General features: G+C 33.8%; 4 protein-coding genes and 1 long non-coding RNA gene across 7 annotated transcripts; 3 read left to right on the top strand and 2 right to left on the bottom strand.

Annotated features, from left to right (window-relative positions):
• Window positions 1-763: 763 nt before the first annotated feature.
• LOC107899450 (ATP synthase subunit epsilon, mitochondrial) lies at window positions 764-2,930 on the top strand. Its single transcript, XM_016825178.2, has 2 exons — window positions 764-1,043; window positions 2,725-2,930. Exons 1-2 carry the CDS (start codon window positions 860-862, stop codon window positions 2,751-2,753), a joined length of 213 nt encoding a protein of 70 aa, XP_016680667.1. The 5' UTR covers window positions 764-859; the 3' UTR covers window positions 2,754-2,930.
• A 789-nt stretch (window positions 2,931-3,719) lies between these two features.
• LOC107899470 (serine/threonine-protein kinase ATG1t) lies at window positions 3,720-6,641 on the bottom strand. 2 transcript variants are annotated; one of them, XM_041080747.1, is made up of 8 exons: window positions 6,253-6,641; window positions 5,605-5,722; window positions 5,456-5,514; window positions 4,806-4,870; window positions 4,530-4,623; window positions 4,339-4,419; window positions 4,150-4,252; window positions 3,720-4,057 (listed from the first exon to the last, which is right to left on the bottom strand). In XM_041080747.1, exons 1-8 carry the CDS (start codon window positions 6,514-6,516, stop codon window positions 3,981-3,983), a joined length of 861 nt encoding a protein of 286 aa, XP_040936681.1. In that variant the 5' UTR covers window positions 6,517-6,641; the 3' UTR covers window positions 3,720-3,980. The 2 variants fall into 2 exon arrangements, with proteins under 2 accessions (XP_040936681.1, XP_016680680.1); XM_016825191.2 differs by having other exon boundaries at window positions 4,150-4,261; window positions 6,253-6,637.
• A 2,298-nt stretch (window positions 6,642-8,939) lies between these two features.
• LOC107899487 (actin-7) lies at window positions 8,940-12,063 on the top strand. 2 transcript variants are annotated; one of them, XM_016825216.2, is made up of 5 exons: window positions 8,940-9,130; window positions 9,819-9,889; window positions 10,362-10,755; window positions 10,847-11,460; window positions 11,535-12,063. In XM_016825216.2, exons 2-5 carry the CDS (start codon window positions 9,830-9,832, stop codon window positions 11,598-11,600), a joined length of 1,134 nt encoding a protein of 377 aa, XP_016680705.1. In that variant the 5' UTR covers window positions 8,940-9,130; window positions 9,819-9,829; the 3' UTR covers window positions 11,601-12,063. The 2 variants fall into 2 exon arrangements, with proteins under 2 accessions (XP_016680705.1, XP_040936680.1); XM_041080746.1 differs by lacking the exon at window positions 9,819-9,889.
• A 5,960-nt stretch (window positions 12,064-18,023) lies between these two features.
• On the bottom strand, window positions 18,024-18,951 carry LOC121209851 (uncharacterized). The gene is made up of 3 exons (XM_041081608.1): window positions 18,933-18,951; window positions 18,652-18,813; window positions 18,024-18,559 (listed from the first exon to the last, which is right to left on the bottom strand). Exons 1-3 carry the CDS (start codon window positions 18,949-18,951, stop codon window positions 18,024-18,026), a joined length of 717 nt encoding a protein of 238 aa, XP_040937542.1.
• Window positions 18,952-19,077: 126 nt separating this feature from the next.
• On the top strand, window positions 19,078-21,832 carry LOC121209677 (uncharacterized). The gene is made up of 2 exons (XR_005904766.1): window positions 19,078-20,832; window positions 21,527-21,832. It is a non-coding gene; the product is annotated as an uncharacterized lncRNA (long non-coding RNA).
• The last annotated feature ends 544 nt before the right edge of the window (window positions 21,833-22,376 follow it).

The following is a 22,376-nucleotide window of genomic DNA, read 5'->3' as shown; positions in this document are numbered from 1 at the left end:
TTAAAAATAAGATCATTTAAGTTTTTATTATTAGATGAATTGATTAAGTAACAGTAATATCATAAAATAATTGACAAAATCTTTCATTAACGATTTTTATATATATATTTGAGTGAATATGACATTTTTTATCATTTAATATTTAAAAAAAACTTAAATTATACTATTAAAAAATAATAAATAATACTTCCTAAAACGAAAATCGATTTATAGTATTTTTAAAAGAAAATAAATTTGCTATATTTTTCTAAAACTAAATTCTCTCATATCTAATTTATTTTCTTTGAAGATAAAAATGTATCTTAGCAAAATTCTTTTTTCCACCCAACCATTTCGTGGGTGTGCATATTAAGCATATAGTAAAATATTCAACTTGTGAAAAAATATTTTTAAATTAATTTTTGACTTAAGAAAAATACTTTTTCTCTTAAAAAACACCTTATTTAAGAATATTTTTATTCAAGAAGTACTGCTTATGAATAATACTAGAAATGTATAAAATATTTTTTACAAGTAGATTTGGGAAGAAAATAAAAAAAATATTTTTCTTAAAATACATAGAAAAATATATTGTGACAAAGGGTTAAATATATTTCTGAGATTTTATATTAATTTTTTATATTATAAAAAGTTTAAAATGCATTAATATTGTGTGAATAAAAAAATTGGAATTAATTAAAAATCAAAGATCAAAAGGGAGAACTAGTGAAGCAGAGCCCAGGGGCCCAAAACGGAAGACATAAAATAAATAAATAAAATGCCTCATTGGCCATTTGTTGCTAAAGAGTGACGACGAAGATCTCTCTCCTATATTTCTACAGTCTGTATATTTCGCGGCCACCAACAACCACCGAAGAAAATGACTTCGAACGCGGCGGTGCCGTTCTGGCGTGCAGCGGGGATGACATATATCACCTACTCCAACATATGCGCCAACCTCGTCAGAAACTGCTTGAAGGAACCTTATAAGACTGAAGCCCTTTCTCGTGAGAAAGTCCATTTCTCCATCTCCAAGTGGACTGATGGAAAGCCTGAAAAGCCCAGTACGTCTTTCTCTTTTTCTCCTTTTTCATAATCTGATCTGGGTTTTCACTTTTTTATATAATTTCCTAGTTATTCTTGGATGATTAGTTCCTTCTAATTGGGATTAATTTTATATATGATCTGTTATGCTGGAGTTGATTCATGGTTTGGTTGTGAATCTTTTTTTGATATTGGACATATGATCGACTGATTGTTAGTTTTTATAGCAGAAGGGAGAAAAGAAAAGAATCGGGGAGAAAAAAGAAGGCACAAAATTGAAATTAAAATGAAACTAAAAAAATCTTTGAAATTTTTGGGGCCCTTGTTCGATTCTTTTTTACTCAGTATGTTTTAGAAACTTGCTTCAATGTAATGCAATAATTGATTAAAAATAAATAGCTTAGGGTTTGACATTGTGGCGTCCAAATTCTTTGTTTGTTGTGGGGTTTGACCTAAAATTCCTTCAGCATATTGCTTATATCTCGCGTGCTGGGGACGGGGTTTGCTCTATGTTGCTTTATTTTTTTGAAGTACATGTGTTGGATATGGGGATATCAGATATGATTACTTACATCCTCAAAATACATGAAAACTTAATTATGTATGTCAGATATATACTGTATCCGACACACAGTTGAGCTTGCTTGAGTAAAGTAACGTAGAGTTTCACCTGACTTAGCCAGCTGAAACAAGTTGCTCAGACCGAATTAGAGCCTCCTTTGAATCGTTGTTTGATCTGATCAAATATTTGTCTCTCTAGCTTAGTAGTTCAGCACTTTGGTCTACTCTATGACACGTAACACAATCTTACTCTCCTTGAAATTGTCTTATTTGGTGGAGTGAATAGATATGATATGGTGAAATTGTAGTAATTTTAGTTTGGTGCGTGGGATATTCAACTTGATACCAGAAAAGTGATATCACGGTTAAGGTGATCTAGATAGCTTAAATCTTTAATGAACACGTACTGATTCGGAAGTTTATTTGGAAGTTGGCATGAAACCATTGTCATTTTGCAGTTCCTGCAAATTATCTTTATTGTTTTTTGGAAGTTGGCATGAACCCATTGTCATTTTGCAGTTCCTGCAAATTATCTTTATTGTTTTCCTACCATGTTGCTACTGTCTTTATTCCTTTCAAGGTATGCAGACGAAGTTGCATTTCTTATTTTCTGTAGATTTCTAGGTATCTATGCAGCATCATGTAACTCCTTTATTTGTTGTTTGGATTGTATGATTTGCTCAGTCTCTGTTTTGCTGTTTGGATTGTATGATTTGCTCAGTCTCTGTATATGTCCTTTTGCCCATTCTGTTACTTTTCTTTTCAAGATATTATTGATCCTGGTAATTACAAGAAACACTTTGCGATTTGGTCAAATTCCATTAATTCGTTTAGTAATAGCTACACTTACTCTGTTTGATCAGTGTGAGCATAGAATCGACATTCCTCCCGGACCAAGGGAGTAATTGTAGGTATAGCAACATCCCTATGATAAAAACATTGAACCGTTATTATGTTGCTTATCCAACTATCGTCATCGGCCATGTGATAGTTCTTGTAGTTTTGCTCAATTTTCAATCTGTCTTCACTACTTAATGCCCGTCCTACTCTGGTTCTTTTAATCCCCTTCCAAAATGAAATTTTCCGATATGGTCTTTAACAAGTATTATACTGATATACGTATCGTTGCTTTGATATCAGCTATCCGCTCAGATTCACCTGAAGAATGAGTTGCGTGGTTGGTCATTGAAGTCAGCAATTGGGAAGGACTCGAGGAGTTTAATTTTTGTTATTTTTGCAATTCTTGTACTATACCTGTGAACAGATTTCAGGGTTTGAGATGCTGCTGCATTTTCATAATAATCTCTACTTTGCAAATAATATACTGAGGTTTCATTGGACTGCTATCTCAAATGTTTCTTTCAGGTTTTTTTTGTTAAGGTGAAAAAGAAAAGGTTCTCTCGTCGGTTTTGTGATTGTGCCTAAAATTTTCTTGTGTGGTGTGACTTCAGATCCGTTTGCATGTAAAATGGGTTTTTGTATTGGGGTTGTAAAAAACATGCATGCATTATTTTCTTTGCATTACCAACAATCTTCCATTAATGCAAAGTGATTCTGAGATTTTTGAAAACACGAGAGAAAATAGAGTTTTATTTTAGATGAAATACGTGAGAAGAGTAATACCAATCTGAGTTCCATTTTCCATTTTCATGTTGCTTTTCTCGAGAAATCACAGTAAGATCAATTTTTTAAAATGAAAAAGATAAAAAAAGATAGCACCTGTTTATACTATTAGCAGAAGAGTAAAATAGTAAAAATACAAAAAAAAAAAACTATAATAATATCTTCACTAAATCCTCAGCAATCAAACATGCATTATTTTCTTTGCATTACCAACAGAAGTTACTTTGGATTATCATTAAGATCGTGTTGAAGGAACTACTGACTGTTCCAACAACTGAAATTCAAGGGTCAGCCCCAAAATGCGGCCGTGTAGAGTTCAAAAGGACCCCTTTTAGCATCCACAAAAAATTAGGAGAAGAAAACAAATTTCACAAGGATTAAATTCTCAACATTGTGACTACAATATACGAGCAAGAATTGTTCTTTCATTGTAATGCACAAAGGAAAGATGAATTCAACTTCAATATGATGTCCAATTATTCAAAATAAAGAGTATAAAGAGAATCATTATCAAGCACAAAAACAGGTTACTGGATTATGTATATACAAGTTCATTTATGTTGTCAATACAGAATGCGATGCCACAAACATGGTTTATAATTTGAGACTGTTTTCAGTATTTTCATGTCCGGTTCCAGGGTGATGTAATGAGCATATTCTACAATGACCCATAAAATTAATAGAGAAGTAAATATCGGAAACTTAAAGTGTATGAAGATGCCTTATCAATTTCTATCTCGGGATGAATTCAAACTCTCAAGAACAGGAGATGATTATTTGTTTTGTTTTCCCATTCCCTTTTTTCTCAAAAATCTATGTTGATAGAATTCTTGAAATGACAGGCGGTCAACTGCAACCATGCAAAAATCCAAGTTGATTTAAGAGAAAATACCTTCAGGGGTCAGGAATGTATGAAGTTAATGCTTAATAGTAATGCTAGACCTGGATTCACAGAAAGGAGTCTTGAACACATGTCGACACAGTCGGGATGTAATCGAGGAAGAATGAGCTTAGAAAACGGAAGGCATGTGGACGACTTAATATTCTGCAGCAGCTGAGGTCAATAGAATTTTTAGGAAACATTAAAAACATTAACGCAAGTTGAAGAATTTGTTAGGTCAAAACTCTTACCTGGACATTAGTTCTACCTCGGAAAGGCGGGTGACCATTAAGAAGCTCGAAAAGAATTGCACCAAGGCTCCACATGTCAACCTGTGGCTAAGCCCTAAATTTCAGTATGTTCCTTTTCACAATTTTTGAAACAGAGAATAAGAGAAATAGATAGGGAAAAGTGTTCATCAAAGAAGAAAAGATGTCATTACCTTCTCATTGTAACTTTGAAATTGTAGAACTTCTGGCGCCATATACAAAGGAGACCCGCATACCGTCTGAGCATAATTGCCTGGATCTAGACTTCTACCTCCAATATAAAAGTGGGGAAGCAATTAAAGAGGAAAACAAAAGAAAAAAAAATTCCACTAAACCTTCTGTAACAATTTTGTTAGGGATCATTCTTCTCAGTTTTGCGGCACAAGTACTAGAGCCAAAATACCATCCAAACTTACCCCATCCTGTAAGCCCCCTAAAATGATATTTACCTTGAAAGACCAAAATCCGCTATCTTCAGCACCAAATCATCCTTGGAGCCCGAAAGTAGAATGTTCTACTCCAACAAAAGCACCATGGTTAACTGAATTAAAGGAACTATTAATCTGAAAACTTTACTCTGAAATCACATGTCATATGGCAAACGTAGATGCAAACCATGACTTGCATTTATTGATGAATTACAAAAAGTTAAAACTGAGTTCTAAACTTCTAGTATTCTTTGGGGTTGTGAATACACCAACATATCAAGTTCCTTCAACGTTAAAGTCAATTCTGGCACCAAATTAGGGTCACTTATTATATGAGGTTTCCCTGGCTAACTCCATAGGTTTACCTCATAACATCCTATGGGGATTTAGGATATGTTGGCTTAATTGTTCTTTACTTTGTCAGTAACCAGCCACAGCATGCTATCCTAGGAAAAGAAGGAAGCTCTCACTACTTGCAGAGAAAAAAACCAAGAGGACAGGAAACTGCAATGTAGGCGGTGCAACAAGAGAGACATAGTGCCATGCGATCATAATACGATAAAAGCTCTTGCTTGCAAAATCAGGGTGCATCCCAGAAAACTTATAATGCAAGGTTTCAAATGCAAAATGGCAAGGTACAGCAACGATGATAAAGATAATGCTTTCCATACCTCTGGTTTCAGGTCTCTGTGAACGATATGGTGGGACTGCAATACTTCCAAACCAGCTCCTGCAAAGGAAACGAATGGCTTCTCCTGATATAATGTTTAAATGAAGAAACCTTGCTATGACAGATAAAAATAAAAATAAAAATAGCTACCTAGTTGCTGCATGAATCTCCTAGCTAATTGCTCTTGAACTCTTCCATAACGTCGAATGTAAGAGGCTAGGTTTCCTCCAGCACAGAACTCAAGGACCAGGAACAAACAACTTTCAGACTGAAAATTAAAGAAAAATCAGCCCATTTTTATGTGGAAATTAGAGTAGAAAAAACATATATACAATGTATTCTAAATAATCAGGACTTGATATTTGACTTTAACGTATTATCTATTAAGCAAGTTATAACATCAAATCCCAACACAAACCAATTGGTGGAGAAGCATTGCCAGAAACTAGAATAAGGGTCTTATTAAATATTACCGGCATTACTTATGAGCTTTTTCATTTGTTTAGAGCTAGGATTACCATGGTTATACAATTTTTTTAAATAATTATAACAAATGTTTAAAAATTAAAAGGATTGAAATTGACTAATAAATTGCCCAGTCCCCAGTAATCGCTACAAAACAACCAAATTTTCAAGTTGACAAAGAGAAATCGAATCAGTTAATCCATCAAACCGTGGGATTAAAGAGAATATATCAAATGGGTATTCCAGAAATGACTGGAAAATCATAAACAACCAACTGTTGGAATCGAAAAACGAGAAGAAAGAAAAGAGGGAAAGGCAAAAAAAGGAACAAACCTGTAAAACGTGAAGAAGACGAATGATGTTAGGGTGATTAACAGAAGAGAGAAAATTAAGCTCGCAATCCAAACAGTTGGCGAGGTGTTTGTTGAGCTTGGAAAGGAAAACTTGCTTCACTGCCACTTCTTCACCGCTTGATTTCGTCTCAGCTTTCCAAACGATGGAAACAGAACTTTCACGTAGCTTTGATTTTAGCAAATAGTCTCCGATCGTGAAGGGTTCCAACAGATAGCGCATGGCAGCCATGCCTTGGGGCTCCATTAGCTTTCTTTCATGTTGTTGCTGCTGTCTATAGTTGTTGCTAGACCTTTCTCGTTGGGTACTTGGCTTGTTCTTGTCTATTAATTGTACTTCCAACACCAAACTTCTATCCTCTGATTGATGTAATAGTGGTTTATGGGTTAATTTTTAATTGGAACGCCAAATCCTGAGTGAGCTCCACTGGTTTCCCATCATTGTTTTTTACAATAAATTAAGTTTGAATAAAATTCGGTTTGATTTAAAAAATTAAATAAAATTTTTAAATTTTTAATTAAATAGTTTAAGTTAATCTGAATTATTCGCATCAACTCAAATAAGAAAAAATAAATTTTTTGGTTTAACTCGAATATGAATTATACCATTCGAGTTATTCGAAAATTCGAATAAAAATATTAAAATTACGTCGTTTTGATAAATATTTATTTTTTCTAAAGTTAAAAATAAAAAAAAACAAAACTACGTTTTTTAAATAAATATTTATTCATTAAGTTAAAAGATAGTTAAATAATATTATACTTCGTCTACTAATTAAATAATCGGTCCATGTAAAAGCAACATTAAATAATATAAATAATAAGATATGTTAACTCGACTTGACTTGAATCGAAATTTTTTACTTGATTTGATTCAATTCAAAAAAAAAATAAATTGAATTCGGTTGCTAAAATAAGATTTGTCAACTTAACTAACTCGAACTTTTTTTAATCAATTCGACTCGACTTGATCGAATACTCATCCCTAGCAAAAATGGAAGAGAGTTATAAAATCCAAATTTTCTATAATTAGTTTAAAATTTAAAATTTATTATATATTTTAAATTCAAATATTATAATTATGTTTATTTTATTATTTAATTATAAAAATTACAAAAATAAGTATCTAATTAGACACATTTATTTTTTTATCAGCATCCGCTAATTTTCGTATAACATTAAGTTTAACTTTAATTCTAAAAAAAAAAATTAAAACATTTAAACATTTTATAATTCAATTCCAATTTTTAAAAACTTATACAAAATATATCCATTTATCAAAATGATGTAAACTTTGAAGTGACGTGATACAAAACCAATTATTTCAACTTTTTAATAGAAATTGTTATTACAAAAATATTAAAACTTCTTCGATATCTAAAAAGAATGTATAGTGTCAATTAAGATCTAACATTATCATATCATTTTCAATGGAAACGGGATGTAATAAACTAATAACTTTGATTTTATTATTGGACTATAAAATTGTTACAACTTATCCAAATTTTAAAGAGAGTTTATTGTATAAAGGTGAGCAAAATTTCACTCGATTTTAAAAAGTTTAAATTTTGAGTTAATTAAATCGAGTTATGCAAGTCAACTGGGATAAATAATTTGAGCTTCGAGTTCAAATCGAGTTGAATTTTATATTTCAAATAATTTGAATAACAAATTTGTGTAAATACTTTTTTGGTCCCTGTTAATTTTAAAAATAAACAAATTGACCCTCTTTCAACAAAAATTGCAAAAAAAATCAAAATAATTTTTAAAATTTAGAATATTTATAAAAATTTCAAAATTTATATTTTTTAAAAATTTATAAATATTTTAAAAAAATTCTAAACATATATAAAGAAAGTTAAAAACTTTAAAATTTTATAGAATAATAATTTTGGGGACATAAATAAGTTAATTAATGATTCAAGTTTATCATACTAATTTATTTTTTTATTATATTGTTCCGAAAAAGTTTTCAAATATATATTGTTTCGAATTTAGTGCTCCAACATGATATTATTATACTATAACAATATTTTAATTTGATGAATTAATTGCTTTGATGAATTTGAGGGTTTTTACTATTTTGATATCAAATTTAAAAACGTTTAATGTCGCATTTTATCTATTAATATATATTTTATTATGATATTTAGTGTGAGTTTTGATGAGTGATTGGGTGAAATATAGTTCGTTTAATTTATTTTTGTCTCACGTTACAGTATCACTCCATTATCTAATCTCACCGCTACTGTTATTTTAACCCTAATCGTCCATCTAAATTTACCATTACTGTTATCGTTTGTGAATTGTTTATCAGTCAATGAAAATTCGATACATATTTTTTTTTGAATTATTAAATTCATATAAATAATATAATATTATGTGAGCAATTAAATAAAATAAAAATATAATATAATTAATAAAAAAAGTAAATAACATTTTAGACATTTTGAAAGTACAAAAATTATATTCACAGCTTTATGAAATTATAAAAATCATAATAAAATATATATTGATAACTCAAGCAACTAATTGAACATTTTAAGAAAATATATGTAGAAAATGTGTTATTATCTCAAATATATTTATTAAACAAAATTTATTTTAAAATAAATAATTTTTTTTATTTTTAAACATTAAAAAAATATCCTATCCAAAAAAAAAAGGGGAAAAGAAATTGTAGATAGATAAATACCGGTTTTCTTTCTTCTCTTACACACTGCATTTACGTCTCCAGCAGCTGCACCACAACTACAGAGAAGAGAGTAAAGGGGAAAAAAAGCGTCGTCGTTTTTGCTTCTTCTTCTACTTCGCTCTCTCTCCTTCTCCGAAGTTCCTCTTTCGTTCTTTCATTTATTCAGGTAAATCTTCTATTTTGCTTTTATTTTTCTTCAAAATCTGCAGATCTGTGTATTTGATGCTTGAGTTTGATGTTTTGGTTATGATGCAACTGAGATCTACAGTTCTAGAAGCTTCTAAAGCGTTTCGGAGTGTTAGATTTAACTCGATCTGCTCCTATTGTAGCTGGATCTTTACTTAGCTCGATCCACTTCATTACATTTGCTATTTCTTTATAGATCTAACGAGAATTGATTGTTTCTCTTTGTTTTGAACTTGATCTTCGACCAACTTGTATTGATTAATGCTTTCATTGTGTAGATTCGATACTTTTCAAAGTTTTTGTTTTAAGAGCTTTAACAGCTCTAATCTCGATCTTTATTTCTAATTGGTTCAATTTGTTGTTCATCGAATTATACGGTAGCTTGATTAGATTCTCACAAATAAATGTTGCCTACGATTTTAACTACTATAGTTGTTTGTGCTGTTTCATAGACAGCTAGGACATTGGGCTGTTCTATTTTCTGTATTTGAAGAAATTAATGTTGACCAAGTGTTTCTGCTCTTTACTTCTTCTTTTTCCATTTAGAGAAACTAGCAATTGATTTGTCAAATGTCTTTAATTTAACTTGTCTAGATAAGTTGAAGGGCACATAATACGCGTTGACAAGTGTTTTTTGCTGCACTCACTACCTCGATTCTTGTTTGCAGTATTGTAAAAGATGGCCGACGGTGAGGATATTCAACCCCTCGTCTGTGATAATGGAACTGGAATGGTGAAGGTTAGTTAATGTTTAGACTAAAGCAAACCTAACTCCTGGCCTTTAGGCTTAGACGAAAAAAAAATTCGTTTTAAGTGGGCCTAGCGCAGGCTTCTACATTCAAAGCTTGAAACCAGCTCAGCTCATTTCTATTATATAATCTATATATATATATGATAGTTAAATATATAATATTATAATTTAACTACAATTCTCAAACATGGAGTATAAAACCGGTATGAAGAATACCAAAAAATACTAAATATTAAATGAAAACTATATTTTAAAAAATAGTAGTATTGGTGGAATTGAGTAAAATTTAAGATCATATTTTGGACTAAGCCAAGCTTGTGCACATAGGAATTATGATGATATCATACACAAACCTGGCCCTTTCTATGAACACCTCTAACCCTGAGTTATAAATCTCGGTTATTGCTTATTTCTTTCTGAAAAGTATATTATGGTTAAGCTAATTTTGTCCGTAATGCAGGCTGGTTTTGCTGGTGATGATGCTCCAAGGGCAGTTTTTCCCAGTATTGTTGGTCGTCCCCGGCACACTGGTGTTATGGTTGGGATGGGTCAGAAGGATGCCTATGTAGGAGATGAAGCACAATCTAAAAGAGGTATCCTTACTTTGAAATATCCTATTGAGCATGGTATTGTGAGCAACTGGGATGATATGGAAAAGATCTGGCATCATACATTCTACAATGAACTCCGTGTTGCTCCTGAGGAGCACCCTGTGCTTCTCACGGAGGCACCTCTCAACCCCAAGGCCAATAGAGAAAAGATGACTCAGATCATGTTTGAGACCTTCAATGTACCTGCTATGTATGTTGCCATCCAGGCTGTCCTCTCTTTGTATGCCAGTGGTCGTACAACAGGTTTGTTAGACTCGAAACTTCTACGAGCTTTTCTCATTTTAATGGTATTTTGGAATCATGTTGACACTGGATTCTCTCTCTATTGGGATAGGTATTGTGCTGGATTCCGGTGATGGTGTTTCTCACACCGTGCCAATCTATGAAGGATATGCCCTTCCACATGCCATCCTCCGTCTTGACCTTGCAGGTCGTGATCTAACCGATGCCTTGATGAAGATTCTTACCGAGAGAGGTTACATGTTCACCACCACTGCTGAACGGGAAATTGTCCGTGACATGAAGGAGAAGCTTGCTTATGTTGCCCTGGACTATGAGCAGGAACTGGAGACTGCGAAGAGCAGCTCATCTGTTGAGAAGAACTATGAGTTGCCTGACGGACAAGTCATTACTATTGGAGCTGAGAGATTCCGTTGCCCGGAAGTCCTCTTCCAGCCATCTTTCATCGGGATGGAAGCTGCTGGAATCCATGAAACTACCTACAACTCTATCATGAAGTGTGATGTGGATATCAGGAAGGATCTCTACGGTAACATTGTGCTCAGTGGGGGTTCAACCATGTTCCCTGGTATTGCAGACCGCATGAGCAAGGAGATCACTGCACTTGCTCCAAGCAGCATGAAGATTAAGGTCGTTGCGCCACCAGAGAGAAAGTACAGTGTCTGGATTGGAGGATCTATCTTGGCATCACTCAGCACCTTCCAGCAGGTAAATATTTTTGTATTTTTGGCTTTACTTCTTTCGTGTGATGGTTGTCTGACACTGACGTTCTTGCTTTACAGATGTGGATTTCCAAGGGTGAGTATGATGAATCCGGTCCATCCATTGTCCACAGGAAGTGCTTCTAAGTTTTGTAATTGCTTTTGATGGTGATCTACATTTTGCATTTAGTTGGCTTTTTTTGTGTGCGGTGTCAAGTGAACTCCAAAGTCTGGTTTATGTGGGGGGAGTTGGGGATCATTGTAGGATGGTGTACTTGATATTGACGTATTATTATTTTAGCTTTTCACCGTATCACCACCATTAAGATGATGGGTCCTATGGAGATGGCGGTGGGCGGACAATTGGTGCTTAATTCCTTCCTTACAATCCATCTTTGAACCATGTTGCTGCTTAAAAGGATGTTTGGAGCTGGAGAGTGGATTGTGGTGCTTTTTTATTTTATTTTATTTTATTTTATTATTTAATATTCAAGGGTTTTGACAACATTAATGTTAATAGCTATTATTGTACGAGATTTTTTTTTGAAAAATTAGTGTCAGTTTGCGGTCAAACTTCTATGGAACTTATATTTAATACCTGGTTTTGGAATATTGTGTATCCTTTTATGCTTTGAGTTCATCGGGTATAAACCTGTTTAATTGTGTGGAATGGATGGCTCCCTTGATAATTCCACCATTTTTGTGTGGAAAGGATAGCTCTGAATCAAATCTCATTTTCAAATTCAGTGCTATAGTCACTATCTTCATCAAATTTTCATCAGATTCACCGCGAACGGAACCTCAAATACGAGTCCGCATTAAATATACTGACACTATTAAATTTAGTCCCAATTTAATATTAATTCTAAAAAAAAGTTAATTTAGTCCTATTTTTGAAAAGTTATATAAAATATATCCATTTATCAAAATGCAATTAACTCTGAAGTATTACAAAAGTAATTATTTCAATCTTGTTTAAGGCAAATTGTAACTGCAAAAATGTTAAAACATGTCAAGATCTAAAAAGAAAGTATATTGTCAATTAGAAACATAGAAAAAAAAAATTCATATAATTTTCAATGAAAATAGAATCCTACTAATTTCATTATAATGAAAAGAAAAACCAGATGCAATAAACTAATAACTTCAATCTTATTAATGCAATTTCTGACTACAAAAATGTTGAAATTTATCCAAGCTCCAAAGAGAAAGCACATTCATAACTAGAATCTAACATGAAAAATAACAAAATATCATAAAATTTTCAATGAAAACAAAATCTTAATAATCTCATTACAAACGAAAAGAAACAAGACGTAATAAACTATTTACTTCAAGATACAATCAATTGCCATTTAAGCCGGATTGTTGTGTTTACTAGGCAGCTTGGCATAGCGGTGGTTCTCCACTTGGAGTTGTGGGTGGTTCTTGCTGGTTTGGATAAAGTTTATCGACAGTTGATAGTCGAGAGCAACAACAATGAGGTGCTGCAACTGATGGCTGGCATGATTGCTCACTGGTTCGGAGGATTATGGTGCTGCTACAACGGCGCTGGGAGGTCGAACTTGAAAAGGTGCCGAGGGTCTATAACACGATTGGTAATTATATGGCTAAATGGCTATCGGAGACTGCTGTGTAATGATGTGCGCATGCTGGTTGAGAATAGGAACTATTAATTAAAAGAAAAAAAAAACAATTCATCAGATTATTCATGAATTACAATGTCATTTGTCTTATGAATTCTCGTTATTGTAATAATTTAATATCAGCTTTGATGATTATATTATTTTAATAACATGATATTGTTAAATTTTGGTCTTACCCGAGCTTTTTTTTTTTTGGTTTTTCAGTTAAATATTTATTCATTAGATATGGCAGATGAAATTTAGTGTTTTGAGTCTTTTTGAAATGCATTTAAATGAGAAATAAAGTGAGAACACTACGAAATTGAACGAAAAACTTTAATAATATCTTAATTGCTGTGATAATCTAGGTTTCCACAATTTTACACCATTAATTAATAATAAAATCATACAATGTAAAATAAAAAAACCGTGAAAGACTTGAAAATAAATAATATTAACTTATTAAACATAATTAAGTATTAATTATATTTGTTATTTTTCTTTCAAGTTTTAGGTTTAATTTTTTTGGTTTCAAATTTTGGTTTTGAGGTTTTGGATTTCAAATTTCGTATTTGATTTTTTTTATTTTTATGTTTAATGATGATAATTAATATTTACTTTTTAAAAAGATAAATTTATTTATATTTATTTTTAAACCCTTCAATATTTTTTGTTTTACATAAGTGATAATGTGTCATCTTATTATTAACTGATGATACATGAAACCTATGTACTGATAATAATGCATCAAATATTCTGCCTTAAATAATTAAATTTTAAAATATTAAGATTTTAAAAAACTTTTTAATATTAATATTTAATACATTTTTAATATATTTAAATTTCATTATTTATTTCCATACACTTTTACTTCAAATATTCTAACATTTTGTATTAGTTTTAAAATAATTGTAAAAAATAGATGAAATTCATTTCTTTTAAGGCTTAAAGAGTGTAAAAAACTCCAAACTTTAAAAGAAATTAAGTCATTGCTCTTTTTTTTTTCCTCTTTTTTTTTGCGTATCTAAACTGTCAAAATGCATAAAAAAAACCATTTGACTCAATTGGGTACCTAAACTACCAAAATGTTTTAAAGAAGCCCTTTGATCGTTAAAAGGGCATTTTGGATGCATTTTGACAGTTTAGGTACCCAATTGAGTGAGAAATTTTTTTTAATTGTTTTTATTTTTAAAGTGCGAGAGCTTTTTACACCCTTAAACCTTCTTTTAAAAATAGTACTAATTAATAAGATTAATTTGTGACATATGTAAAATACAAAGGATTAATAATGTAAATTAATAATACAAGTGAATCCATTATATAGATTGATTTGGGCAGAGGGACTTATGATGAAAATATACCATGAACAAATGGTATAAATGTTATATTTATTTATTTCTCTCATTTCTTGAAAAAATATTTGCTTCTCGTCAACCAAGTTTTTTAAATGTTATAAGTATCCAAACAACTATCACAATAACCAAGTTAATTGAATTACACATATGTAATACATGCAAAAACATTAATGATTAGAGGTCATAAAAATATTAACTAAATTCAATAACATTAATAGATTACATTTAAAATCAAGATTAAATTGAATAAAAGAAAAACTGTGAACTAATGTTGAAATTAATTTAAGAACATTATCATTTCTTTCTTGTGGTATATATATATGCCTTGACCAAGATCTCCACTCCATCTACCAAGTAGAAGAAAGTAATAAATGTTTTATTTTTTCTTTGACGTTGTGTACCAACATTACCATCTGCTTCAATTTCTAACGGTTTGTAAAATCCTTTTATGGAAATTACTATAATTTTTTTTTAATACTAATCAGCCGATACTGCATTGATGGGAGGAAATATGATTTAATTACAGGCATAGGAAAAGAAATGCTAACAACTATACACCAACAGCTGGCTACCTAAACAGTACTTTCAAGAAAACTAATTAATGTAAAATAAAATAGAAACACTAAAATAATCTCAGAACATAAAACGACAGAGAAACTAAAAAATTAGGCCTGAAAACCTTTACTCTCCTTTTGCATGAAGAACACCCATCGGTACTAGTCGATTGCGAGACCAAGCTTCCCACAAAAATCAACCTTCAAAATCTCAGTCTCCGTTAAAATTACAAGTTCTTCGGACCCACCCACTATCACAATGTCCGGACTCGACTTTGCCATTTCAACACCGTTAGCTTATTCTGCCTCTATCGTGGTCAATCAATCCAACCACCGCGAGCGGAGCTTCCTCAATCTAGTATTGGGGGTTTTCATGTTGTCTTCCTTCTAGCGCCATTCCATGAGCCACTTTGTTGGCCTCTCGAGGTACATACTCAAAACGTAACCTTTTGAATCTATGACCTCTCCATTTGATTTCTTTAATCAGGCTACTAATGCTCAACTTATCATCCTCAGCAGAGTTTAGTTTGCGGATTATGGTCAACGCATCACCCTGCACAAGAATGTCCTGAAATCCCATTTCCTTCGCGATGGTAACTGCTTGCAGACACGCCCTTGCCTCCGCCATCATTGAATCTGGAATGTTCTCCCAAGGAAAGATACAAGCAGCCATTACAAGACCTTCTCTATTTTGTGCTAATATTCCGGAAACTGATTTTCCCGTGCCCTGGTCGAATGATGCGTCATAATTATTTTTAATAATGTCACCTGTTGGAGGTTTCCAAGAAACTTCCACCACACCATTCGCATTTTTTGATATTTGTCCCATAACATTAATTTCTGTATGATAGGTATCGATAAACGCTACTAACCCATGAACTTGTTCTTTGATTCCTTCATGATAAAGCTTGTTACTGTTATACCATATAGCCCAGTAACTGATCAATCTAATCATATTACTTTCTGCATTCTGGCTTTCAACTGCTTTTGCTAACCACTATTTCCAATTAGGTTTTCTATTACATGTTACGTCTGGCACTCCTAACCTTCGCAAAACCTGTTGTGCGAAAGAACAATCCCGAAACAGATGGCTCACTGTTTCCTCCTCAGTTTGACACACCAGGCATAATGAATTAGTTTCCAATTTCCACAGTCTTAGGTTGTATAACGTGGGCAAAAAATCATTGGCTATTCGCCACATAAGGATACAAATTTTGCTCGGTATATTAAGTCCCCACAGCTTTGTATAGAAAGTGGTAGGACTGTCAGTATGTAATCTATAACTTCCGCTTGTATTGATCCATTTTAGCCACTTTTGACTGTGTACTGCCCTGTATTATCTCCTCGCCAAATTAGCTGATCATAAGGTTGACTGCTCATTAAAGGGATTGAAAGAATACTCCTTAACTGCTCCTCCCCAAATAAGAATCTGATAACGTCTTGCTTCCAGGTATTGGTATCCCTATCAATTAAATCAGAGACATTTGTATATCTAATATCTATGTTTTGACATTACACTCTTCCACTTCCTAGTCCCGGCATTCAGCTATCGTTCCAAATGTTAATTGATTCATTCCCAACTCTCTACCTCATACCCTCCTCTAGGATTTGTCTAGCACTCCATATACTTCGTCAGGTAAACGAAGGATAAGATCCTAACCCAGCACTCATAAAATCCCCTATTGGAAAATATTTTGCTTTCATGACTCGAGCAAATAGACATTGAGGTTGCATAATGATTTTCCAACCCTCTTCGCTAACATGGCTAGATTAAAATTTTCTAAATCCTTAAAATCGAGACCTCCCTTCGTTTTGGGGATACACAAATCACTCCACTTGCACTAATGTATGCCTTTATTGGTTTTGGGGTTCCTCCACCAGAATTTACTCATAAGACTCTAATTCTCGACAGAACGAGGTTGAAAGTTTAAAACACTGCATTGCATAAATCGAGATGGCTTGTAAAATAAATTTCAAAAATACTTCTTTCCCCCCTCCCCGCTCAGTACGCTTATAAAGCGTTCTTTGATATGCACAAATGCATTTTTTTCATCTCCCAACCATAGTCGACAGCCCCAAATATCTTTTCGGATTATTAGATATTCTCACACCCAAAACTCCTCCCACCTGTGCCTGTGTCTCCAAATCTACATTATTGCTGAAATAAATTAGGGACTTATCAAAGTTCACCAACTGACCTGACATCCTTTCATATTCATTGATGACAACCTTCATATTACTTACTCCTTCAACCGAAGCATCACTAAAACGGATGCTATCATCTGCAAAAAACAAGTGTGAGACTGTAACATTACCCCTTCCTATCTTAGTTCCAACAAGCCTTCCTTCCCTTTTAGCTAACGCGATTAGTTGTGAAAACCTTCCGTACAAATAAGGAACAAATACGGGCTGAGTGGACCTCCTTGTCTCGGACCTCTTTGAGGCCTAAGTTCCTCCTCAATTCTTTCATTCAGCACAACTGAATACGAGATACTAGAAATATGCCTCATAATAAGCATAATCCAATCTTCACAAAACCCTAGCTGACGCATCATGTTATCTAAGAATCCCCACTCTATTTTATCATAGGCTTTGCTCATATCAAGCTTTAAAGCAAAGCCCTTTTTCGAGGACCCTCTTCTCTTTTTGAATGAGTGCAGAATTTCATATGCCACAAATATATTGTTCGTAATTTGTCTTCCTACTATGAATGCTCCTTGATTATCTTCGATACACCAACTTAGAACCTTGCGGAAGCGGTTGACAAGAACTTTTGAAATAATTTTATAAAGCACATTGCATAAGCTTATAGGTCGAAATTGGCTCATCACTTTCGGTGAATTGACCTTAGGAATAAGAACAATACATGTTCTGTTAATCTCCTCCATATTCCTCCGGCCATGTAGAACATCTAAACAGTACCTAGTCACATCCTCCCCAATGATATGCCAATATTTTTTTATAAAAAAGCGTAGGATATCCGTCCTTACCTGACGCCTTAAGCGGAGCTATAAACTTCATCACCACCACAACCTCTTACTCTTTAAATTCTGCCATCAATTCTTTATTAAGTTCCTCCGAAATACATGGTGAGAATGACGCAAATAATCTCTCACAATCACCAGATTCTTTAGAAGAAAATAGCTCATTGAAGTAATCCGTAGCTATTTTAGATATCCCATCAAAATCGGTAACCACGTTTCCATCATCACTTTCAAGTTTCTTCACCATATTTTTCTTCTTACGACCAGTTGCACTTCTGTGAAAAAATACCGTATTTCTGTCTCCCATCCGAAGCCAATTAGTTCTTGCTCTTTGTTCCCAAAACAACTCTTCCTTGTCGGCCTCAAGATTCAAATGAAGTTTTATTTCAGTCATTTCCTCCAAGACTGCATCACAAATTCCACCATTCCCCAAATCAAATAGTCTGACGTTTAGTTCTTCTATTCTTCGTCCCCTTAATCTTTTCTCCTTTTGTGCCCAACATTTAACTCCCAAACCTATCTCATTTAGTTTCACCAACACATCCTGAGTATTAGAGGTCCAATTACGCTGGACTTGCTCCTCAAAACCTGGATCTAGAATCCAATCAGCATTAAATCAAAATCTCCCATGTCGCCTCTTACCTTGCATCTCACTATCCTCACCTGTGTTCACAACTAACGGGCAATGATATGAAAAACTATGCTGTAAATGGCATACAGAAAAATCGGGAAACCAATCCCATCATTCCGCATTGGCAACCCCCTATCGAGCCTTTCCCTAATATTGTTGCTAGCAAGCCTACCCCTTTCCCATGTATACCACTGGCCAGATAACCCCAGATCTGACAAACCACAATCCTCTAGTATTGCTCTAAATGCAGCTATTTGTCTTTCCTCTCGAACTCTACCTCATTGTTTTTCAAACGAAAAGAGAATCTCATTAAAATCACCAGCGACCAACCAAGGTTTATTGTTCCCATTCTGTAGCGTCCTAAGCAGCTCCTACGACTCCTTCCTCTCGTGCTCAACTGTTGCCTCAAAAAATCCTGTGAATCTCCATACTCCCAGTACGTTCTCCTCTTCAACCTTTACGTCAATATGTGATTTTGAGAAGCTCTTTAATGTTACATTGAGCCCCTCCCTCCATCCTAGCGATAAACCTCCCCTTGTTCCCACCGCATCAACCTCAATGCCGTTCGGAAAACCACATTGCCTCCTTATTTTCTCCATCCTTCTATTGTTAACTTTTGTTTCCATAAGAAACAATATTTGGGGCTGAATGTGTCTCACTTTGTTTTTGAGATGTTTAACTATTCGTGGTTGCCCCAAACCACCAACTAAGGATTTTCATTGCGCCTGGTCAACCAATGTAAAATTGGTCGCCGATACATTATTTTCCAACCCAATCTCCAACACTCCTTTGTTATGCCCGAAATTTTCCATTTCGAAATTAACTATCTGCCTCTTTTTTTCATCAACCAAATCCATCGGTATCTGCTCCATCTCAAAGCCATTCTCAGTTCTCTCCACCTCCTCCATAGTTTCGAAGGCCTTTACATCCATCCTATTTTGGTTCTGCCTTACAAAACGTCTCAGCTGTCCTCCCCTCCTAAGCGATCACAGTTATTTGTCATATACGCGCCAAACTTCCTTTCTGTTTTTTCCCATCAATCTCCATGTTGGACCACCAATCAAAATCTTGTTCCTCTCGTAGCCATTTACTCTTCAGTTGACCTCCCCTTCTCGGTGAAGCCCTGAGCGACAGGTCCCACCCAAATTCCACTTGCTGGTTCCCCAGCGTTAGTCGGACTTGGTAAAAATTTTCATCATGCCCTAGCCGACCACAGAAAAAACAAAACAATGACAATCTTTCATACTAGAAAAAAACATAAAAAGATTTACTCTGACCAATATCAATCCGCTTCTTCATTTTAAGCGGGAACGAATATCCATTAATACTCTAATTATTCCTCTGAGTACCGTTGATGTATCATATTCCAAGAATTTACCAATAAAATCCCCAAATTGTCTAGCCATTCCCTCGGTAACAACTCCAATTAGAAGATTATGAACTTGCACCCAAAACACCGTTTCCCGAAGAGGCATTGTGATTGGATCCTCACCCTCTATTAATCTATAGAGAATAATGAGAGGTCGGTTAAAAAAACCAGGGCATGCCCTCCATGACTCATTTAAACTGCTTTCACTGTAAAACTTAAATAATATCCTCTTACCCTCCAATTCTGAAATAGCCACGCCCCTCAACGGATGCCATAAATCAGCCAATGTATTTTTTTAAAGAAGGAAAATTAACCACGCTATCTGTAAGAACTCGCCCAACGAAACACAAATCATATAACTGACCTGTAGCAATGTCGGTACCTGCGAACACCAAAGGCTCTTTCACATCGTCCATAATGTTGATATTTGCCAACCCATTATCCACCGGCCTTCAAAAGCCTGACGAAAACAATAATCCCTAAAAGCGCACTCAAAAACCAAGTAAAACCCAGCAAAACCTTAGAAACACCGAGAAAACCAAGGGTGCGTTTGTTTGCTGTAAAATGGTTTCCGGAAAATATTTTACGATCATTTCCGGTGTTTGTTTGGGGGAAAATGAATTCCTTTAGGAAACCATTTTCCAAAACACGGTAAAATCAAGCCCATTCCTCTGGAAATTGTCTTACGGCTTCAAAATTGGTAAGACATTTTCCATTCTTCTCTAAGCAGACATTTTCTGTTCTCTTCTAAGCAGCAGACATTTTCCATTCCTCAAAGCTTCCGCCTCTCCTCATCTCTGCCTTGCCATCTCTGTCTCTCAGCATCTTCCTTCTCCATCTTTCTGCTCCATAGATCTGTCGGTGAGTCACCCAAAAGCTTCAAGTTTTTTATGAAATTGGTGGTTTTTTGCTGGATTTTCCAGAAATCGGAAGAAGGATGAAAACTCATCCTCTTCTTCCCTACACCACTCGACCCCCAATTCTTCACTACAGGGAAGCTTTCCCTTTTAATTTTCTTGCTATTTTCTGTATAAAAATCTCTAACATTTCTACCTTCAAAGCTTCAGTTAGTAGATGCGATTGACCCGATTCATTTCTTATCTCTTATCGTTTTTTTATTTGTTTATTCCTTAGTTGGAATTTTAACTTTATTTTATCGCATTTTGTTGTGTAATTTTAGGGTTGCTGAATTTCTTAAACGAATTAAGCTTAATACTCTAATGTTCACTTCTTTTTGTATAGTTAATGATTATCATCATTGTGGATTTTAGAAACCCCATAACTATTCTTACTATTGTTGTATTGTGTTTCCATTGTCGATTTTATTAGGCATTCATGGATGTCTGTTAACTTGCTTGGGGCGTTTTTGAGCTTTCATATAGGATAGCAGATTAGTAGCGTCCCATGTGGAGATTTTAGCTTCACCAGTGGTTAAATAATCCTTTTTTTTTCATGGAGACAGTAGATGTTGAGCTGAAGTGGACTAAGAGCATTTCCAGTTCCTCTAATTTTTAAGTAGTTTCTGAGTACAATGATGTTCCTCTAATTTTTGCAGGGCTATTGAGCACCCAACTTTTTCAGCAATTACAAGACCATTGTGTGATCTGTATTCAACTTATTCCTCCCCTTCTAGTTGCAACGATAAAAGAAATTCAGGGTATATAGATGTTGTTGTAGTTCTGAATGCCGTGGGTCTTCTTTACTGGAGTAAATTGTTAATGCTTTTATTCCTTTGCATTATAATTGATTCCATGGTTTAGTTTTAGCATTGAGTTAATGGATTAAAAGGAAGTGTTGAGGTGATTATCCTTACTGTTAAGTTTTTGTTTAAAAATGTCAAATAGAGAGACTTTATGCTTGAGATTTGATCTTTTATTTCTTGAATATTAAAAATTGTTAGCAACTCATATATATAAAGTTTATGCTTGAGAAACAAACCAATCAAAAATACCAATAAGACTTTCAGTTCAATCCAAATTTCCTTAGAAAATTCAATGTTAAAATGACTTCTAGAAGATCTCTGCCATAACCAGTTTTATTGTTTAGTTCAAAACTTAAAAAGTTGATAATTTTTTAACTTTTTCTTTAATTTTCTATTTTACTGATTTTTTTTAAATACTACATATAGGGTCTGTTTGTTTAACAGTATCTCCTTTCCGTGCAACAAGCCAATATGCATGGCACTGTCTAATAAAGATATTTGTGACAGTCCCCTACTTTCTCAAATGATCTGAGAAGCAAAATTTTCTCCCATTTGAATCTAATTTAACCATCTTGATTGGAAGAAAGGAAGGAATAACTTTTAGTCTAATGGCTCTGCCTTAAAAACATGAAGTTATTATGAATTTTGGCCACTAGATTGAGAATTTTCCATCCTCCCCCTGTTTCATTTTCCCAACCTAGCA

This window comes from Gossypium hirsutum, chromosome A11 (genome assembly GCF_007990345.1).
Source record: "Gossypium hirsutum isolate 1008001.06 chromosome A11, Gossypium_hirsutum_v2.1, whole genome shotgun sequence".
Taxonomy (NCBI): domain Eukaryota; kingdom Viridiplantae; phylum Streptophyta; class Magnoliopsida; order Malvales; family Malvaceae; genus Gossypium; species Gossypium hirsutum.
The sequence above is the reverse complement of the archived record's forward strand: the minus strand, read 5'-3'. Positions and strand labels throughout refer to the sequence as shown.

Bases quoted from the DNA above. Each gene is read 5' to 3' on its own strand.
- LOC107899487 (XM_016825216.2), top strand. From the start codon at position 9,830: ATGGCCGACGGTGAGGATATTCAACCCCTCGTCTGTGATAATGGAACT. The intron at 9,890-10,361 runs GTTAGTTAATGT...TCCGTAATGCAG, and splicing joins ATGGAACTGGAATGGTGAAG to GCTGGTTTTGCTGGTGATGA. The intron at 11,461-11,534 runs GTAAATATTTTT...CTTGCTTTACAG, and splicing joins CACTCAGCACCTTCCAGCAG to ATGTGGATTTCCAAGGGTGA.
- LOC121209851 (XM_041081608.1), bottom strand. The intron at 18,560-18,651 runs GTTAGTTGTGAA...TTCTAGATCCAG, and splicing joins AGTTTTTCATATCATTGCCC to GTTTTGAGGAGCAAGTCCAG.
- LOC107899470 (XM_016825191.2), bottom strand. From the start codon at position 6,516: ATGGAGCCCCAAGGCATGGCTGCCATGCGCTATCTGTTGGAACCCTTC. The intron at 4,624-4,805 runs GTAAATATCATT...TATTGGAGGTAG, and splicing joins GCGGATTTTGGTCTTTCAAG to AAGTCTAGATCCAGGCAATT. The intron at 4,262-4,338 runs GTAAGAGTTTTG...TATTGACCTCAG, and splicing joins GAGGTAGAACTAATGTCCAG to CTGCTGCAGAATATTAAGTC.
- LOC107899450 (XM_016825178.2), top strand. From the start codon at position 860: ATGACTTCGAACGCGGCGGTGCCGTTCTGGCGTGCAGCGGGGATGACA. The intron at 1,044-2,724 runs GTACGTCTTTCT...CTTTGATATCAG, and splicing joins TGGAAAGCCTGAAAAGCCCA to CTATCCGCTCAGATTCACCT.